This window comes from Dasypus novemcinctus, chromosome X (genome assembly GCF_030445035.2).
Source record: "Dasypus novemcinctus isolate mDasNov1 chromosome X, mDasNov1.1.hap2, whole genome shotgun sequence".
NCBI lineage: Eukaryota > Metazoa > Chordata > Mammalia > Cingulata > Dasypodidae > Dasypus > Dasypus novemcinctus.
This window is the reverse complement of record NC_080704.1, coordinates 166,237,442-166,255,081: the sequence shown is the minus strand read 5'-3', so window position 1 is coordinate 166,255,081 and position 17,640 is coordinate 166,237,442. Positions and strand designations below refer to the sequence as shown.

The window sequence follows — 17,640 nt, the reverse complement described above, 5'->3', positions numbered from 1 at the left end:
TTAGGAAAGCCAGGTATGAAATACGTACAAGATAGCCAAATTCCCGGCCACCCAGGTTCATATGCTTTTCTATCTAGCTTATTAACTAAACTACCGATGTACATGAAACTGGTTTCAGTGTTAGACCCTTCACGCAGGACATGCATACCCTCTTGTGGAAGCACAAATAGGGAGAAGAAAGGGATATAGGCGATGATGCACAGACTAGATTTGCAGTCACTGGATAGTAGAGACTCAGTTGCTAACACCTCGGTGGTGTAGAAACGACAGTGAAGGGCTATGAAGTGACTTTTCCTAGTCCATCTCCTTGCTTCCCTTCTGTCTCCACTGGGTACCCTGTGGGTCGCTTTCCTTTCCCTCTTCACAGTCCCTCCCGCACTGTCCGAAAGCGCCAAACCTTGACCCTCTTCCCAGATGTTTCCCATTCACCCACCCCCAACCAAATTCCCCTCCCGGTCACCACCAAAGCCTGGAGAAGTGGAACGCACACAATGCCTCCCTTATAGGGCTTGAGCTGGGGGACTGGGCATGCTCAGTAGCCAAAGCAGATTTTTTTTTTTTTTGGTCGCAAGTGCGGCATCTTTGCCAGTCCCACACCTCTCTTTCCTCTACCCCTATCCCCGCTCCCCACCCCCTGCTCCTTAATCGCCCCGCTTAACCCATTCTGCGCTGACGACCCGCGGAGTTCTTGAGGTAGAGAATTAACCCGCCTCTTCCTAAGCCCGCTAAATTGTCTCACTTTGGGCTAAAGCCTCACACTTTTGCCTTCAAGACCCTGGCCCCTTACGCGCAGACAGGTAGGGGGAGTGCGAATACTACCGGATCCCAGGAAACTGTTCCCAAGAAGGAGCATCCAGGATCGCCCGCTACCAAGAAGTATTCCCGGAGCCCTCTGCTCTGCGGGGTGACAATTAGCTAAAGGTACCGTATCCGCGATCCAAAACCCAAGTGCGAATGTTGCCTTTGAATGTCATTGTTGTTGACTCACCCCCCTCCATCCTGGAATTATTCAATTCCGCGTAGACTCGACGTCCCTATCCACCTCCCTCGGTCCCCTTCCCCCGGGCTCTCCGATGTGTCTTGGGCTTTGCCTGGGTTCTTGGTTGCTCTGTCACAGGAACGCCCCGTGTGTCCGCGCGTGTGTCCGTGTGTGTGTGTGCGTTCGTTCGTTCTTAGGGGACTGGAGGAGGAGAAAGGACTCGTGTGTGCGCATATGTAGTGGGGGGATGGACGCCAACGCGCCCGCGTTAGGGAACCGGGGTCTCTACGTGTGAAGAACGGGGTCGCTCCCCACTAGGGGGTGTTTTAGACAAAAAGAGGGGGCGGATGCCCGAAGGAAAGTGCACTGTTTTTCCGGGTGTGTGGGTAGAAGCGGAATCGAATGAGGGTGTCGGAGTGGGAAGTCGGGGGGCGCAAGAATGTGCGGGGGTCGAGGTGGTTGGGTGTCGGTGCGGAGAGGGAGGAGGGCTGAGTGGGTGCCCGGGGGCGGGGGCGGGGGCGGGGGCGGAGATTCGGCGCGTGTATGTAAAGGTGCAGCCCTTGTGCGAGGGACTGGGTGCGCGCGCGGTGTCTGGCCGGGTGCGCGCGCGCGCGCCGCTGCCCGCCTGCCCGCCTGCCCGCCTGCCCGCCTGCCCGCCTGCCCGCCTGCGAGGGCTGCTTGGTGGGTTTGACGGGCGAGCGGGCGCGGAGGAGCCCGAGCCCGGGACCGCGGGGAGACCAGCGAGGAAACCGCATCGCGGATCGCGGCGCCGCCAGCCCTGCGCGAGCCCCCGGGCTCGGGAGGTGGGTGACTCTTCAGCGGGGGCTGCGCGAACTGCACCGACACGCGCTGCCTCTTCCCAGCTCGGCTCGGCATCGTGTGCGTGTGTCTGTGTGTGTGTGTGTCAGTGTGAGTGAGTGTGTGCACGCGCGTGCGGTGGGGTACAGGTAGCTTATTATTTTTAGTTTTGGGGCATGTTGGTTTAGGGCCGGATGAGTGGCCCAAGCAACCCGGCTGGCTGCCCCCGACCCCCTGCTCTCTATCCCTGTCCGCGGCGCCGTCGCACAGCTCTGAGCATTGAAAGAATCCGGGTGTCCTTAGCCTCGGTGGCCCCCCACCCGGGCAGGGCGGCTCTGGCTGTCGGCGCCCTCGGGCTGGGCTGGGCTTTGTTTTCCGCGCCCCCCCACCCCCTCCACGGACACTCTGCACGGTCTTGAATCTGGGGGCTCCTCGGGATGGTCGGAGATTGCTGGCACCAGGCAACACCGGAATCTGAGTGGAGCTGGAGGGTAATTCAGAAAACCCTGCCGAGCTTGGGGAGCGCGAGCAGCGCGACTTTGCAAGGTGCTCAAATGTTGAGCTGATTTCTGACTTGGTGAGACCAGAATTAGGTAGCCGGCCAGGGCGGGGGCAAGGGGGAGCTTGGATCGCCGCTCGCGACCACAGAGCCCCGGGGTCACTCTGCTTGGGTCAAGCGGGGCAGTGACGCCCCCGGGCTGCTGTCCTCACGGCCGGAGCGGGCCCTCCCCCCTTTCAAGCCCCCGGCACACCCGGGTCTGGAAACTCCAGCTGCTGCTCCTTGTGGGACTCGAGCGCGCGAAGAAATGTGTGCACGGCGGGGCTGAAGGCCCCCGCGCCGCCCCCCGCCTCTGCCGCCGGGCCCGCAAGGTTCCTCCTCGGGCCCCGGACCCGGGAGGGGTCTGCGCGCCGGCTCCCGGCACCGGGATGCGGCAAAACGTTGCGGTACGCGCCAGCGCCAGCAGCCCCTCCAGCCGCGTCGCCTTCAGCCCGAGGTAGCGCACGGGGGGCGGCAGCGGTGGCGTTTCTCCCCGGAACCTCCACCCTCCAGCGTTTCCCCTGCCAGCTTCGGGAGAGCCACGTCGTCTCCCTCCATATCGCCAGGCGGCTGCCCCCGCTGGCAGACTCCTTTTTCCGGGGCGAGGAGAGCAAGGCGCAACGCTCTGACTGATGCGGGATTTGTGGTAAGGCTAGGTTTGTGCAATCGCCGCCGGCCGTGGGAGCTGAGCGTCTTGCCGGCCACGGGGAGAGAGCCAAAGAGACTAACAGCGAAACGGGCTGCTCTGGGCAGCCCGAGAAATGGCTCCTGGTACCCAACTCGTACTTGTTTGTGTGTGTGCCCTTTTTCCTTTTTTTTTTTTTCTCCTGATTTCTAATTTTGCATGTTTTGCTGATACCACGTGAATACGCAGTTTCCTTCGCTTACACCCAATGCCCCTTTACTCTCTCTCTCTTCTCCTAGCTCTTTTTCTCCCTTTCTCCCCTTCCCCATGGTCTCTTGCCCTTTTAGTCCGCCTTCCCTCCTCTCCTTGGAGGGTCGACTCCCCCTCTCCATTGCGTGCTCCTCCAGCTGCCTTTGGCTTCCTCTGTTTCACAGGAGCTGCATTCCGGAACTTCCTAGCTGGTCCTTGCACCTTTTCTCCCCCTTTGCTATTTAAAGTAGAAATTACGGGGAGAAGGGCAGTTCCTTATGCAATTTCAGGTCTGTTGATGCTCCTTTTTTCATATTTTTATACTGAATTCGGGTAATTCAGGATGTTTTGTTGTTGTTTTGTTTTAGTTTGGTTGCTTTCTGGTCTCTGGGGGGAGAAATGACTCAACTGAACCAGAATAGCCGTGGAAAATCACATCTATAACAAGGCAAAAAATTAAGTACAATTTTGCTCTTACAATGAAAATTGGTTTGGGTGATGTCATACTGAAGAATTATTACTTCTTTTTTGCACTGCCAATCATGCTGTCATGGTGAATAGGGGAAACGCATGTCTATATGGCAGAATAGCATCTGGACTGTGCAGGCTGTATTTGCAACCAATCTACTTAAAATGCAAATCTTCTGGGTCAGGGCTAAGGGATTGTCTACCTTGAGACATGTTGGGTTTTACCACTAGCTGGTTCCTCATGGGCAAAATAAACAACGGGGTTTCTGTGTGACACTTCTTTCTTTGCATCATTCCCTCATGGTGTTTTCCTGGGTATTTTTATTTATTTAATTAATATTTGGTGGTAACCATATTGAAATTGCAGCCAACCTCCTATTCAGAATGGAAGAGACTCACATGGCTAAAACTGCATCAATAAAATGCACGTTGCTAGTCTTCTTTTCAGTCTCTTCCATGGAGCTGTGCATCTGTTTGTGTTTGCATGCAGTATTTCAGGAGCTGGCAATCACGGGTTAAATTGTTAAGCATTAAACTCAACCAACAAGTGATTCTTGAGATTTGTTTATAGACAGGCACAAGAGGTGATAATGTCAGGAAGAATGTTTGGGAACTCATGATTTTAGGGCAAACAGTTTGCTTTACTGAACGTATCTGGTGCTACGGATTAAAAATAATAATAAAAATCCCAGGATTGTAGTATGCAAACTCCTCTTCCTTGGCAGTGGCAATCTGTGGTCAAAATGAAGGAGAATCAGTCAGACTAAAGTTCAAAACGGCACATAAAGGAATGGGAGAGAACTAGGCAGGTGGGGAGACTGTTTTGGAGGCCGAAAGCTGCCCGGAGATCAGCTAAGCAATGGAGGAGCAAGCAGGTTCTAGTCCTGTTTTCAGGGACGTGAAGATGAAAGACATCTTCCCCCCCCCCCCCCCCCCCCCCCCCCCGTTTGAGAGATGACTGACAGGGAACTAGATAGGCATATAGACCTGAAAATAAAATGTGGCCAACCCTCTACTCAATTCTTTTTCTAGAACCCCACAGGGGCATCTTTGCTTTTCAAGGCAGCAGTGTACAGGAATGAACTGATTCATGGCCAACTGCTTAACTGTAGGCTGAAGCTCAGGCATATCACTTCCCAAGGCTCCTTCCACCTTGGTCTTTTAACTGGCCCCTACCACAGCAGCCCAATCCTTCTTCCATGGCCACAGTCCTCTGACCCCAGGATCAGATAACTTCTCTGCTCAGACTCCTATGGTGCTAAGGCCTCAAGATTAGAAACCCATAAATTGACATAACTTTTGGTGCTAACTCTGAAGGATCTAGCATACTTGATGGTTTCGGGTCATTTGAGTTGCTTGGGGTCTGTGTTCACTGGCAGAGTTTGGTGGTCCATGTGTAGAAAATATATTCAGATTGTTAAGGGTTAGGCATGGTTAATAATCTTTTCTTCCTATTATTGTGTGTTCCATACTTGTAAGTTCTGTATTAACTGCGGGTATCGAAAATAAAATGTATGACATTTTTGGCGGTTACTATTGTTCAACCGAGTGAGACTATGTGGAGGTTTTGGTGCCTTGAAAAGGAAAAGCTAATACTTATTGCCATTTGTTACCTATGGTATGATTGAAACACTTATCATTTTCCAAGTCATGACCATTGAAAAAAATGTTTTCTTTTTATTTTTTAGATTGTTTCTCTTTATTCAGAAGCATAAAGTTGTTTGCTGATTGCAAGAAGATGTTTCTTTGGCTCTTTCTGATTTTGTCAGCCCGGATTTCTTCTACAAATGCAGATTCTGACATATCGGTGGAAATTTGCAATGTGTGCTCCTGCGTGTCGGTTGAGAATGTGCTCTATGTCAACTGTGAGAAGGTTTCAGTCTACAGGCCAAATCAGCTGAAACCACCATGGTCTAACTTTTATCACCTGAATTTCCAAAACAATTTTTTGAATATCCTCTATCCAAATACCTTCTTGAATTTTTCACACGCAGTATCCCTGCAGCTGGGAAATAATAAACTGCAGAACATTGAGGGAGGAGCCTTTCTTGGGCTCAGTGCATTAAAGCAGTTGCACTTGAACAACAATGAATTAAAGATTCTCCGAGCTGACACTTTCCTTGGCATAGAGAACTTGGAGTATCTCCAGGCTGACTACAATTTAATCAAGTATATTGAACGGGGAGCCTTCAATAAGCTCCACAAACTGAAAGTCCTCATTCTTAATGACAATCTGATTTCATTCCTTCCTGACAATATTTTTCGATTTGCATCTTTGACCCATCTGGATATACGAGGGAACCGAATCCAAAAGCTCCCCTATATTGGGGTTCTGGAACACATTGGCCGTGTCGTCGAATTGCAACTGGAAGATAACCCATGGAACTGTAGCTGTGATCTTTTGCCTTTAAAAGCTTGGCTGGAGAATATGCCATATAATATCTACATAGGAGAAGCGATCTGTGAAACTCCCAGTGACTTATATGGAAGGCTTCTAAAAGAAACCAACAAACAAGAATTATGCCCCATGGGCACAGGTAGTGATTTTGATGTACGTATCTTGCCTCCATCTCAGCTGGAAAATGGCTACACCACACCCAATGGTCACACTACCCAAACATCCCTGCACAGACTAGTGACCAAACCACCAAAAACGACAAATCCTTCCAAGATCTCTGGAATCGTGGCGGGAAAAGCCCTCTCCAACCGCAGCCTCAGTCAGATTGTGTCTTACCAAACGAGGGTGCCTCCTCTTACACCTTGCCCAGCGCCTTGCATTTGCAAGACACATCCATCCGATTTGGGACTGAGTGTCAACTGTCAGGAAAAAAACATACACTCCATATCTGAACTGACACCAAAACCTTTAAATGCCAAGAAGTTGCACGTCAATGGCAATAGCATCAAAGACGTGGACATTTCAGACTTCACCGAGTTTGAGGGACTAGATTTGCTTCATTTAGGCAGCAACGAGATTACAGTGATCAAGGGAGAGGTATTCCACAACCTCACTAATCTACGCCGGCTCTATCTCAATGGCAATCAGATAGAAAGACTGTATCCTGAAATATTTTCCGGCCTTCACAATCTGCAGTATCTGTATTTGGAATACAACTTGATTAAGGAAATCTCAGCAGGTACCTTTGACTCCATGCCAAATTTGCAGTTACTGTACTTAAACAATAATCTCTTAAAGAGCCTGCCCGTTTACATTTTTTCTGGTGCGCCCCTGGCCAGACTGAATCTGAGGAACAACAAATTCATGTACCTCCCTGTCAGCGGGGTCCTTGACCAGCTGCAGTCTCTTACACAGATTGACTTGGAGGGCAACCCTTGGGACTGCACCTGTGACTTGGTGGCGTTAAAGTTGTGGTTGGAGAAACTAAATGGAGGGATTGTGGTGAAAGACCTGAGATGTGAGACACCTGTTCAGTTTGCCAACATTGAATTGAAGACCCTCAAAAATGAAATCTTATGTCCCAAACTCTTGAACAAGCCATCAGCACCGTTCACAAGCCCAGCATCTGCCATTACATTCACTACCCCGCTGGGTCCCATTCGAAGTCCTCCTGGTGGCCCAGTGCCTCTATCTATTTTAATCTTAAGCATCTTAGTGGTCCTTATTCTAACTGTGTTTGTTGCTTTCTGCCTTCTTGTTTTTGTGCTACGCCGCAACAAGAAACCGTCGGTGAAGCACGAGGGCTTGGGGAATCCAGAGTGTGGCTCCATGCAGTTGCACGAAGCCAATAAAAAAGATGGACTGAGTACAGAAGCTTTCATTCCACAAACCATAGAACAGATGAGCAAGAGTCACACCTGTGGCTTGAAAGAGTCAGAAACCGGGTTCATGTTTTCCGATCCTCCAGGACAGAAAGGCCTTATGAGAAATGCTGCCGAAAAGGAGAAAGATTTATTGCATGTGGATACCAGAAAGAGACTGAGCACAATTGATGAGCTGGACGAATTATTCCCTAGCAGGGATTCCAATGTGTTTATTCAGAATTTTCTTGAAAGCAAGAAGGAATACAATAGCATTGGTGTCAGTGGCTTTGAGATCCGCTACCCGGAAAAACAGCAAGATAAAAAAAACAAGAAGTCGCTGATAGGTGGCAACCACAGTAAAATTGTTGTGGAGCAAAGGAAGAGCGAGTATTTTGAACTGAAGGCAAAACTTCAGAGTTCCCCTGACTACCTACAGGTCCTTGAGGAGCAAACGGCTTTGAACAAGATCTAGGTCATGCGATCTGACTTCCTACAGAGGACATTTATTTAATGATGAAAGTGCCTTTTGTTGACTTCTAATTTCCAAATACTATATTATCAATAGGCATAGAGGCAGTTGTTTCCAAGGGTGTCTCATTAACTGTAGCTGCAAAGATGTGTCAAGTAGAAGAGAATTTCCTTAATAGATTTTACTACATAAAACCTATACTGTGGAGTCCTGTGGGGATACTGCAAACTCTATTGCCAAAGGGATGCTTTATACACATAATACACTGAATTTAACCTCAAGAGGCAAATCTGTTTTGTACCCCAGATGCAAAACCTTCGTCTCTTTGTGCTTTGTAAAGCAAACTCAAGAAAACTGGTACCAGTGTCTGTACCTCAGCTGGGTCCTTCATCTTGCACGTAGATTAAGTTGGTGGAACTGGAATAGTCCTTTTGATTTGTGGCAATTTAACAACTCTGTGTAAAGATTATCAGAAAAGTATAAAAAAAAGCATGCGAAGAGAGAACAATCGATAGTATTTGTAAATCGGTAAACTTTATGGCCTGCATCTCGAAACCACTGGATTTATAATGTTAAATTGTGCGAATATTGTTTAAAATATACCATGCATTACATAACTATAAAATAAATTTGAACACTCTGCGCATTACCTGTCGATACATAAAAAACTAAAAGAGAAAAAAATCAACGTGAGTTACATAACGTTTGTGGTGATCTGAAGAAATACGTGATGTTTATCAGAATTAAAAATGACTCAAACTATCACTAGAGTTTGTTCTCAGTTAGTGAAATATCCACAATCCTAAAAGGTTGTCCAGAATTAGCAAAGTGCTTACCATGTGAGCTCACCCAAAGCTATTTTTGTAACATAATTCATATTTATGAAGTACTTTGTATACTAAATAGGAAAATATGTACTCCTTAATATGTATTTAATATGCCTGGCTTGTTTTCCTGATCGCACTGAATTTATCAATAAGTATAAATGTAGACAGAAAAATTATGTCAAACTGAAACTGAAGCTGATATGTACAGAAGTACTAGACATTGTGATCAGGCATAATTTAAAAACAAAACACAACAACCAAAAAAACAATGAAAAAAAACAAAACAAAAATACAAAAAAAAACCCACCACAGTTCTGTACTATCTTTGTGTAATTAGCATATTATCTTCAGATTTGTTGCCAACTGTGCATTTGAAAATAGGTTCGTTAGTTTTATGGTATGGTGTATGGGGCAGTTGTTATTTGCCATCAGTCGTCTTGCTTTTCAGGATTCTATGAGCTTAATTCCAATAGTTTTCACTACAATAATTTTTTTTAAAATTGAGTAAGGTTAATAGTTATGTCTCGTATGCATCAGTATCCTGTCCTTTCATCATTCCAATTACTTACTATCTGATAATCAAGTAGAACAGTAAACATCATGTTAGTTTTACATCTATCAAAGCCACACTGTAAAATGCTTTCATGGGTTTCAGATGAGTTCACAGTCTGCAGCTACAAATGAAATGCCACTGTGTTTGTTTGTGCTGTTAAGTTCTAAGCCAAAATTAGTTAAAGGAGTGAAGTACTCGATAATGGGAGATATTTGAAGATTTTAGGAGGTCCCAAATAGCAAAGTGACATTCAGAAACACAGTGCATACTTGGCCTGCTTATATATATATATATATATATCTTATAATTATATTATATATATATAAGATATATGTATCTTTTAATTACAATATTAATTGATAAGATGACCAAAAAAAACTAAACATAGACGTTCTTCATGAATTTTAAGTGGCAGACGTTTTGGTGCAGCTTCCCAAATGATATAATGCTTAAAGTTGTAACAGCAGTCCCTTTATTAATGACTAATTCCAGGGCTTTATGTGTTTGTTCTGAGATAAAATTGTGGCATTCTTGGAGATAAGTATGTGTGTGTGTGCGTGTGTGTGTATGTATGTTTGTGTGTTTGGATATATATGCATACCTATAGATAATTCGGAGATTTTTTAAAAGCAAAAAAAATTTCTCCACATGTATGTGCTGGTGCTCTCAAAATTTTAATGGCTAATTTAAAATTTCATGACAATATCTGTGAAAACTTTATATGAATATAAAACGAATCCAAACATTTGCACTCTGATCTTGAAAGAAAAGACATGAAGATGTGTATCCAACAGCTTGTTTTTGTCTACAATTTCATAAGGAATTTTGGTATGCCATTACAAGGCATCCCTGGATTAAAGGGCTCCTAATGCATACTGACAGGATAAAGTCACAAAAGCTTCAAAGAAAGTGTTTTAGTTTATCCTGTCAATGAAGTATGTATTGAGGAATCTTAAGTAGACATTTATGGGAAGAACCGGAAAGGTCCACCCATGATCTGGGGATAATAGGTCATCAGGATGACGCCTTTTATTCCGTGTAGTGATGTTTTTGAAGATGTCTCAAGGTTGCTGCAGAGTTGTCAATGACAAGAGTACCTGCCACCATCTCAAAGCTTGCTGTAACATATTGGCTATCTCATACTCTTCTGCTGAAAGGTATACCTGTTTAAATTTTTTTTAAAGTAATTTAAATAGATGTGGTTTATTTGGAAGTTCTAATTGTAAATGAATGACAGTAACAAACCATCAGTTAAGGCTGTTATACTTTCCTTAACTAAAGTCATTGTGCCTACATTATACAGTGTATACTATTTTGCACCGGTTTCATCAGTCCTACTCGTACATTTTATGATAGTGTAGTTAGGTGTAAGTTTTGAGTTGAGTACAAAAGCAGTTAAAATACTGTATCTACATTTTGTTGGTTTCAGCTATAACCCTCGTGTTGGTTTAACTCCTTGAGGAATGGTATATATGTTGGTACAGCATTTTTAAGTAGAATTTAGATTCAGATCTAGAAAATCCAGGAAACCCTCCTATTTAATGTGCTCTGACACATCGTGGGATTCTTGACAATGCATTTATATGAGTGGACTTTGTTAGAACAGTTGCAAAGAAAAACAGATGGTATGAAGTCACTGGAAGGATTGAGATAATATATTGTGTCCATGTAATATAAATCGAGTTTTAAATTATTTTTTTATGAATTCAATAAAGATGTTTCAATTCTTTAAAAGTAAATCTTTGTGTAATTTTATGAGAAAGCAGCTATTAAAGTACAGTGAATCAAGTCTATAAGTCAATTTATATTCTATATTTAGTTTTCCATTCCTAAATAATAAACTGAATAAATGTATTAATTAGAAAATCATTTATTTAAGACCAGCTTTCTTTTGTTGCTTATTTTTACAAAATTTTTTAAAGCCATAAGGATGCATAAATTATACAGGGCATGGCCTCATGAGTAGTGTCAACAAATATTTCTGAGTTAATAGAACACATCTAGAAATGTATGGCGGTAATATTAATCTATATTATCTTTTGCATGATTTGTACATTGACATTGTATGAAATGAGCACAGTGAGTTTTTTTTTATTTACTATTGTCGCATCCAAAGAGCTGGGGAGAGAATATATAAAGAATGTATTTATAATTACTATTTTGAAATAAAGTAAAGAAAGCAAATTGTATTGTTTTTACCCTGACTTGATTATTAGTATTTTAGGTTAATTTCTAAGACAAAAATTAATTAATGCTATATAAAGCTAATGTAAATCACCAACAGGAACTGTTTTAATGACTTTTGCTTTTAATAATATCAAGGTATTAGAGAGAATTTATTAAATGCCATTTTTATGAAAGTATTAATAAAATTATTTACTACAATATTTCTGAAGCCAGAGTTTGTTAAATATATTTACCTTTCCATTATTTTTCAAAACTAAAGCAGTAACCAAACTGATCATTTCACCTAGATTTGAAGGTAAGCTATATAGCTAGAGAATACTGTTTGTATTCAGTGGAATGGCTAAATCTACATTGAGAGGTGCTTTCTTTTCAAACGTCTTTGTAATCTGTGTTCTTTTCAACTGGGAGCCCCTTTGGAGAATAGTCAGGCAGTGCCAAAAGCAATATGTTTTGATTCTTGCCCTTTCTCATTAATCAGTTGGAATCTGACATCACTGTAGATAAGCAAGATATTAGTATTCCACCTTAACTACTTTTCTGAATTCTTTTAGAATGACTTCAGGACCTCTGTAATGCTTGACCAGCTTGACTGGTTACAGGTTGGCTACACATTTATAGGGTGGATTATGATTTTTTTTCTTTCAAACACAACCAAGATCATCAATCCATCACTTCACCAGAGTTATTATGGTTGAGGAAAAAAATGAATCAATTGTGCTGTCATTGATTTGAAGGAAGAAAAGAATATAAACAATTCAGTATTGTATGATAAAGTGGATTTAAGGCATATTTACCTATCAAAAGAGATAGAGAAAGAGTGAATATAAATTCATTGAGATTGCTGTGGCCTTAGGTTTATCTATACCTAGCTTTGCTGAAGACGTGAAGAGTAAAGATAGCATATGCCAGTACTTTTGAACAAAATGTCTCATGTTTCACCAGGAGATGTATCACAGGATTGTGAAGCTTATTTTAGTGCTTTATGAGCTCTGAGCTTTGGGTTTTGGGTCCCAGCCATTTGGTTATGGAGACAAGTGGCATCAAATCAAGGTTTGGCCTCATTTCCAGTGCTCATTCAATTAGTCATTATGGTCAGATGGGCTGAACTAAAATATCCTGTTTGTGGCTTGACTTACCCGGAATAACTGACTACATATTTCAAGTTCACCTGTAATTCTTAACCCTCAATTTCAGATTTGCTGGAGGATCTGTCCTTTGTTAAGTTAAAAACAAACAGCAGCCTAAATGAATTTTAAGAACTTATTTTGTACAAAACTTCCCTTAATCTAATTTTGAATTTAATTTTGTTTTAGTTTTCATTGGTTGATAGTATTGAAATTTAGATAGGGAAATCAAGCAAAGCAATCATGTTGTCTATCTGATATTAAATAATCTGACTTTTTACTTTTCTAAAAATTCTTTTTCACCACTTGTTCCTATGTTTACAGAGGCAAATAAAGTGGGGGCGCTGAGACAACTATTTGAATACTTTGGGACAATGGACTGCTGTTGAGAATGAAAAGATAGAAACTTGTTGTTAATTCGTAATTACCTAATCTACTGGTAGTTATCAGATCTACCCAGGTCCAGAGAGAACTGCTCAGCCCTCCTTAGTTTACTTTTGTAGACACTGGCAGTAATGGGTTCTTGAAAGATAAAATGTGAATGTATGATGAATAAATATATAATATTACCTTAAAATTTGGTGTAGGAAGGAGATCGTCTTTTAAAGTTCCTGAACAATATATTTCTTTTACTTGGCACTTCGCAAATACTAGGTCATATTCAGATGATGCTGGTTCCCATCATAAGGAAGCCATTTTGTTCAGTGGATACCACTCAAAGAAGCCTTTGACAAACGTAGTAAGCTATGTTCGCCCTCCTGAGAATTGCAATGTATATTTTCATCATTTCATGTGAACTGAACAATTGCGGTAAAATCCTAGAGTTGGTATTCAGTAATTTTAATGCTGTTTTCACAAATAAAAGTCTTTCCTTATAGGTCACATTTGTAGCCATTCAGTGTGTTTATTAGTTCCTTATATCCTGCAATTAGTGAAGTTCAAGTCTAAAACGAAATGCAAATCTTCTGTTTCATTGTCGATGTAATAATTCTATCGGTTTACACATGTAGGCCAGATCTACCTGCCTTCACACATGCCCACATACAAGAATGCACACAAATAGTAAAGTGTACCCAAAGACAATTATCTAGACAGTGTCAACAAAACATTTCTGCCTCAACTACCTAGATATTTCAAATCAAAATAGGCGCTGGGATCCAAATGTTAATTGTCATGCTTTTTGCTTCATTTTCAGTGGAAACACTACCACTTTGTAATATACATAGAAACTAGGCCCAGCTTATCTCTCCCAGGGCTTCCTTGAGTTTCAGTAATGGCTACTGTCTTAGGATTTGTTGTGGATTTTCCTTATATATTTTAACTCTATTCTCATTATCATCCTCAGTTTATATACTTCCTAAATATTTGGTACTGTATACAATTCCCCAGCAGTTATCCAAGGAGAAAATTAATGTTGTTACTGCTTTTCACAAACAGTACTCAGAAAACCTTGTGAAGGCATCTAGATCCAAAATAAAAACACCCCCTCAGGGTGAAGTTTTGCTCAGGAAATATTAGAACATGGAAGAATTTTTCAAGAAGGAAAAGTTGGTTGATAGATACTGACTATCAAGACTATGTGCCTATATTAAGATCAGAGGATAAGGGCAAAGGAATGTTAAGAATTTTAAAAATTGCTTATGAGGTATAACTCAGAACCTAATTACTATATAAGAATCATGGCAACATCTGTCAATCTCGGACTTCTTTATCCTTTTTCTCTTCCCTGCCTTTTTTTTTTTTTTTTTTTAGATAGCTATGTAATTCAGTCTGTGCGAACACAGCACTAGTAATTCATATGTTTTTTCAGAACTCTCTGGTCAATTAAAACAAGTAATTACTTTTTCAGCCCCCACGGAATTTTTTTCTTTGGTTGAGTGACATAATGGATTGAGTGGCTGTCAGGCTTCTTGATACAGTTTTAACTGTAAAAAAAGATACATATTATTTCTACTTAATGAGAATTGGAGGTAAAACAAGGCATATCACATATGCATTTTGAGAAGGAGCAAAATAACTTGTACAAACCTTTGAGATACCAATTTTGTAGCCAATAGATGCCAGGTTTTCGGTTTGTATTCAGAAATTTTATTTCAGTAAATATTACCAGGCACATAGTTGAGAAACCATTTCCTGCAAGAACTCACAGGAAACCGTGTATCTGCCATGGATCCCCTTGCTCCATAGCAGGATGTGTCATGTTTGCCAAATCTTTCCTGCTGGAAATTCCTCTCTTCTGCTGTGTATGAACAGCCAACCCTATCTAGGCCACAGGCTAGCTTAGGGGCACTTTTTTAGTCTTGTCTGGTAGTGGGTGGCAATACACAAAAAATGCTAGGATTCTAAATCCAAGCATATATTCACCTTTACAATATTATCACAACTAGGGCTTATTTCAGTTGTGTATATTTTCCACATTGCAGTCATTGTCTTTAGTCACTGTTTACCTTCTAGTCCCCAGCTGCTACTAGTTGTTTTTTTCAAAGTTCTCCTTCAACGTGGAAGGTAATCCAGTCCTGAAAATTCACAGCGATATATAGAAGGAATCATCATACTTCTGTCTGCTAATTTCCTTCCATAACTTCTAGAAATATGGATAATATAGTAAAATCAGTGTTAGATTTAAAACAAAGTCCTACTGATGCAAAAAGCAGTTATGAGAGGAGAGGGTGAATTACATTAAAAAGTCAGCTTCACAAAGTTATTTCTTGTGTTTTAGATTTCCTTGCATGGGAATTGGAATGTAAGGGTTTAGCTCAATGAGCTAGACACGAAGAAATCAGTTTTCATTCCAGAGTCCCTCCAATAACTACAGAAGTATAATATTGCTGACATATGGGCAGGTTTGCCATGTGTTGCCATAAACAAGGCTGCTATTTTCTCCTTGCACTATTTCAGAGAATATTCATTTGCTCAGATGTGACACAACTCCTGAGATGCTGCTGTATCAATTCTTACCATGACAATTCAGAAAGCGTTTTTTTTTTCCCTATATGTAACCAAGCAGTTATACAAAGATGTGTTTTTGAAACTGGATGAAAGCATCAGGATTAAGAGGACAACCAGTGTGTCCTTAAGAAAAGAGGGCTTTCAAGAGAACCATAATGCAGGCATTTTTATTAAAATTCCATTGTGGGAGACCACCTCTCTTTGAACATGTGGGTTTTTTGTAGGCTTCAATGTGTGCATTTTAACGGAATTACAACTCAAATCAGAGACAGCATTTCCATTCTATGTGCAGTCATCTTGGTTTCCTAGACTGTGATACAATACAGAATGCATGAGCACTAACTAGGCTCTTTAATCCCCAAACATATATGCTTTCAGCTGCTTATTTGAATATAAACAAATTGGTGAAGCCTGGTTTCTAATATAATGGACTAACTACAGCCAATTGAGACTGATACTTAGTCATCTTTATTCCATATTAATGGTTATCAGAACTGGAGTAAGCAAGAGACTTTTGATGAATAGCCATCTTCAATACTGAAGGACCATCGTAGGAAGATGGACTATACATGGCAATTGAATTTTCAAGTAAGATCACGTGGGCCAAATCCCGTCCCTTTCTGAAGAGCATTTAAGGCTAGAGAGGAATGTGGCTTGCTCAAGAGCACATACCATGTTATGGTCAATCAAGTCTAGGACCTGATTCTCCTAACTCATGGCATGATGTTATATCCTTTACATTGCTCTAGTTGGAAGTTCCAGATGGGACAATGTGGATCTGTGGGTGGGGTTTCAGAGAGATATTCCAATGCTGCATAAGAATATTTTCCATAAGGTATTAGAGCAGCTCTTAATTAGGTAGTTCCAGATTACAGAGGTCTTTATCCATTTAAGTATCCAGGGTGAGAATAATTCTGACAAGAGAATTGCTGTTTGTCAAGAAAATTTAGTCTAAATGCAAGATTGGGACCAGATGAGCTTGGAAAGCATAAATAACTCTAAGGTGCCGGATTCTATGGTGTACACATTGAATCCATTTATCAAGCAAGTCAAGATTATCCAATATGTGTGTGTGTTTGTCCTAACATTCAAATACTTGATCCATACTAGTTTAATTCCTCATAGATTATATCAATAAAACAATAAACCAAACTGCCAGTTAGGAAGATATTTGACATCACGTTAGAAGAGACATGAAAGACTGCCTAATTTTTAGCATTTTCATTTTTAGTATCAGCTATCCAAAAAGAATAGTCTCTGTTGTTTAAAATTTTTACAAAGAAAAAATAAACTCCTTTGTACATTGCACTGAAGATGGCACTATAGTAACAACCTCATTGTAGAAATGAGACGACGTGCTTGTATTTATTATTTGAATCCTAAATTTTGAGTTTATTTCTTGAGCTTGGCAAATGCAACACAAAGGTTAGCTTATTGTGATATCATCTTCTCTAATTGGAGTTGGGTCTATTTTTTAATTCTTTGCTCTCAATTAAATAGAATTGAAATTTGTTCCAAAGAATGTGGTTCAGGTTGTATCTCAACTGACTATATTAAGAATAGTAAAGACAAATGATCTGAACTGTAAAAATGATACTCTCAGAAATTTTCATCTGAATTTCAATCCACAGACACAGAAAGTCTTCTTTTATAAAAATAAAAAGAAAGGAGAAAGCCTTCACTTCAGATCTCAGGATTTTGGTGTTTTTGTGTGTGTGTGTGGTTGACACTTGTTTTTAAAGATTCTGGGTGCATCCAAGATGTCCCTGAAATGCAACACTGACTTTGTGGTCATTAAATACCATCCACTATAGCCTTGTCAAAAGGGGCTACCATGCATCTGCTGGCCCCTTTAGTCACAGGCACTAGTAAGTCATTCAAAATTATCAGTTTTACACTCGTGAATCATACTTCACATCTGAAATGTCACAGTGTTAAATGCATAAATAACCTCTACCAAATTAATTTTCTCTCTACTTAGAGAAGAAAAGAGGAGGATAAAAATGTTCCATCTGATTTGTGGCTGACATGGTAAGATGTCTGTCTGAGCCAAGCATATACAGACTTTCTTGCCTCCCATTTTCTCCATCTCATGCCCACTGATGCCACCGC

At 41.5% G+C, this 17,640-nt stretch overlaps 1 protein-coding gene across 5 annotated transcripts; it reads left to right on the top strand.

The window, feature by feature from the left end:
* Positions 1–541: 541 nt before the first annotated feature.
* Positions 542–8,537, top strand: SLITRK4 (SLIT and NTRK like family member 4). Of its 5 annotated transcripts, none has more exons than XM_071213268.1 (2): positions 542–921; positions 5,346–8,537. In XM_071213268.1, the coding sequence occupies exon 2, from the start codon at positions 5,396–5,398 to the stop codon at positions 7,889–7,891; it is 2,496 nt and encodes an 831-aa protein (XP_071069369.1). In that variant the 5' UTR covers positions 542–921; positions 5,346–5,395; the 3' UTR covers positions 7,892–8,537. The 5 variants fall into 5 exon arrangements, with proteins under 5 accessions (XP_071069369.1, XP_058146907.1, XP_071069368.1 ...); XM_058290924.2 differs by lacking the exon at positions 542–921 and adding an exon at positions 1,012–3,479; XM_071213267.1 differs by lacking the exon at positions 542–921 and adding an exon at positions 1,090–1,782.
* Positions 8,538–17,640: the final 9,103 nt, after the last annotated feature.

Coding starts and splice junctions, on each gene's coding strand:
- SLITRK4 (XM_058290924.2), top strand. CDS start 3,209: ATGCCCCTTTACTCTCTCTCTCTTCTCCTAGCTCTTTTTCTCCCTTTC. Junction 3,480..5,345: donor AGTTCCTTATGCAATTTCAG/GTCTGTTGATGC, acceptor TTTATTTTTTAG/ATTGTTTCTCTTTATTCAGA.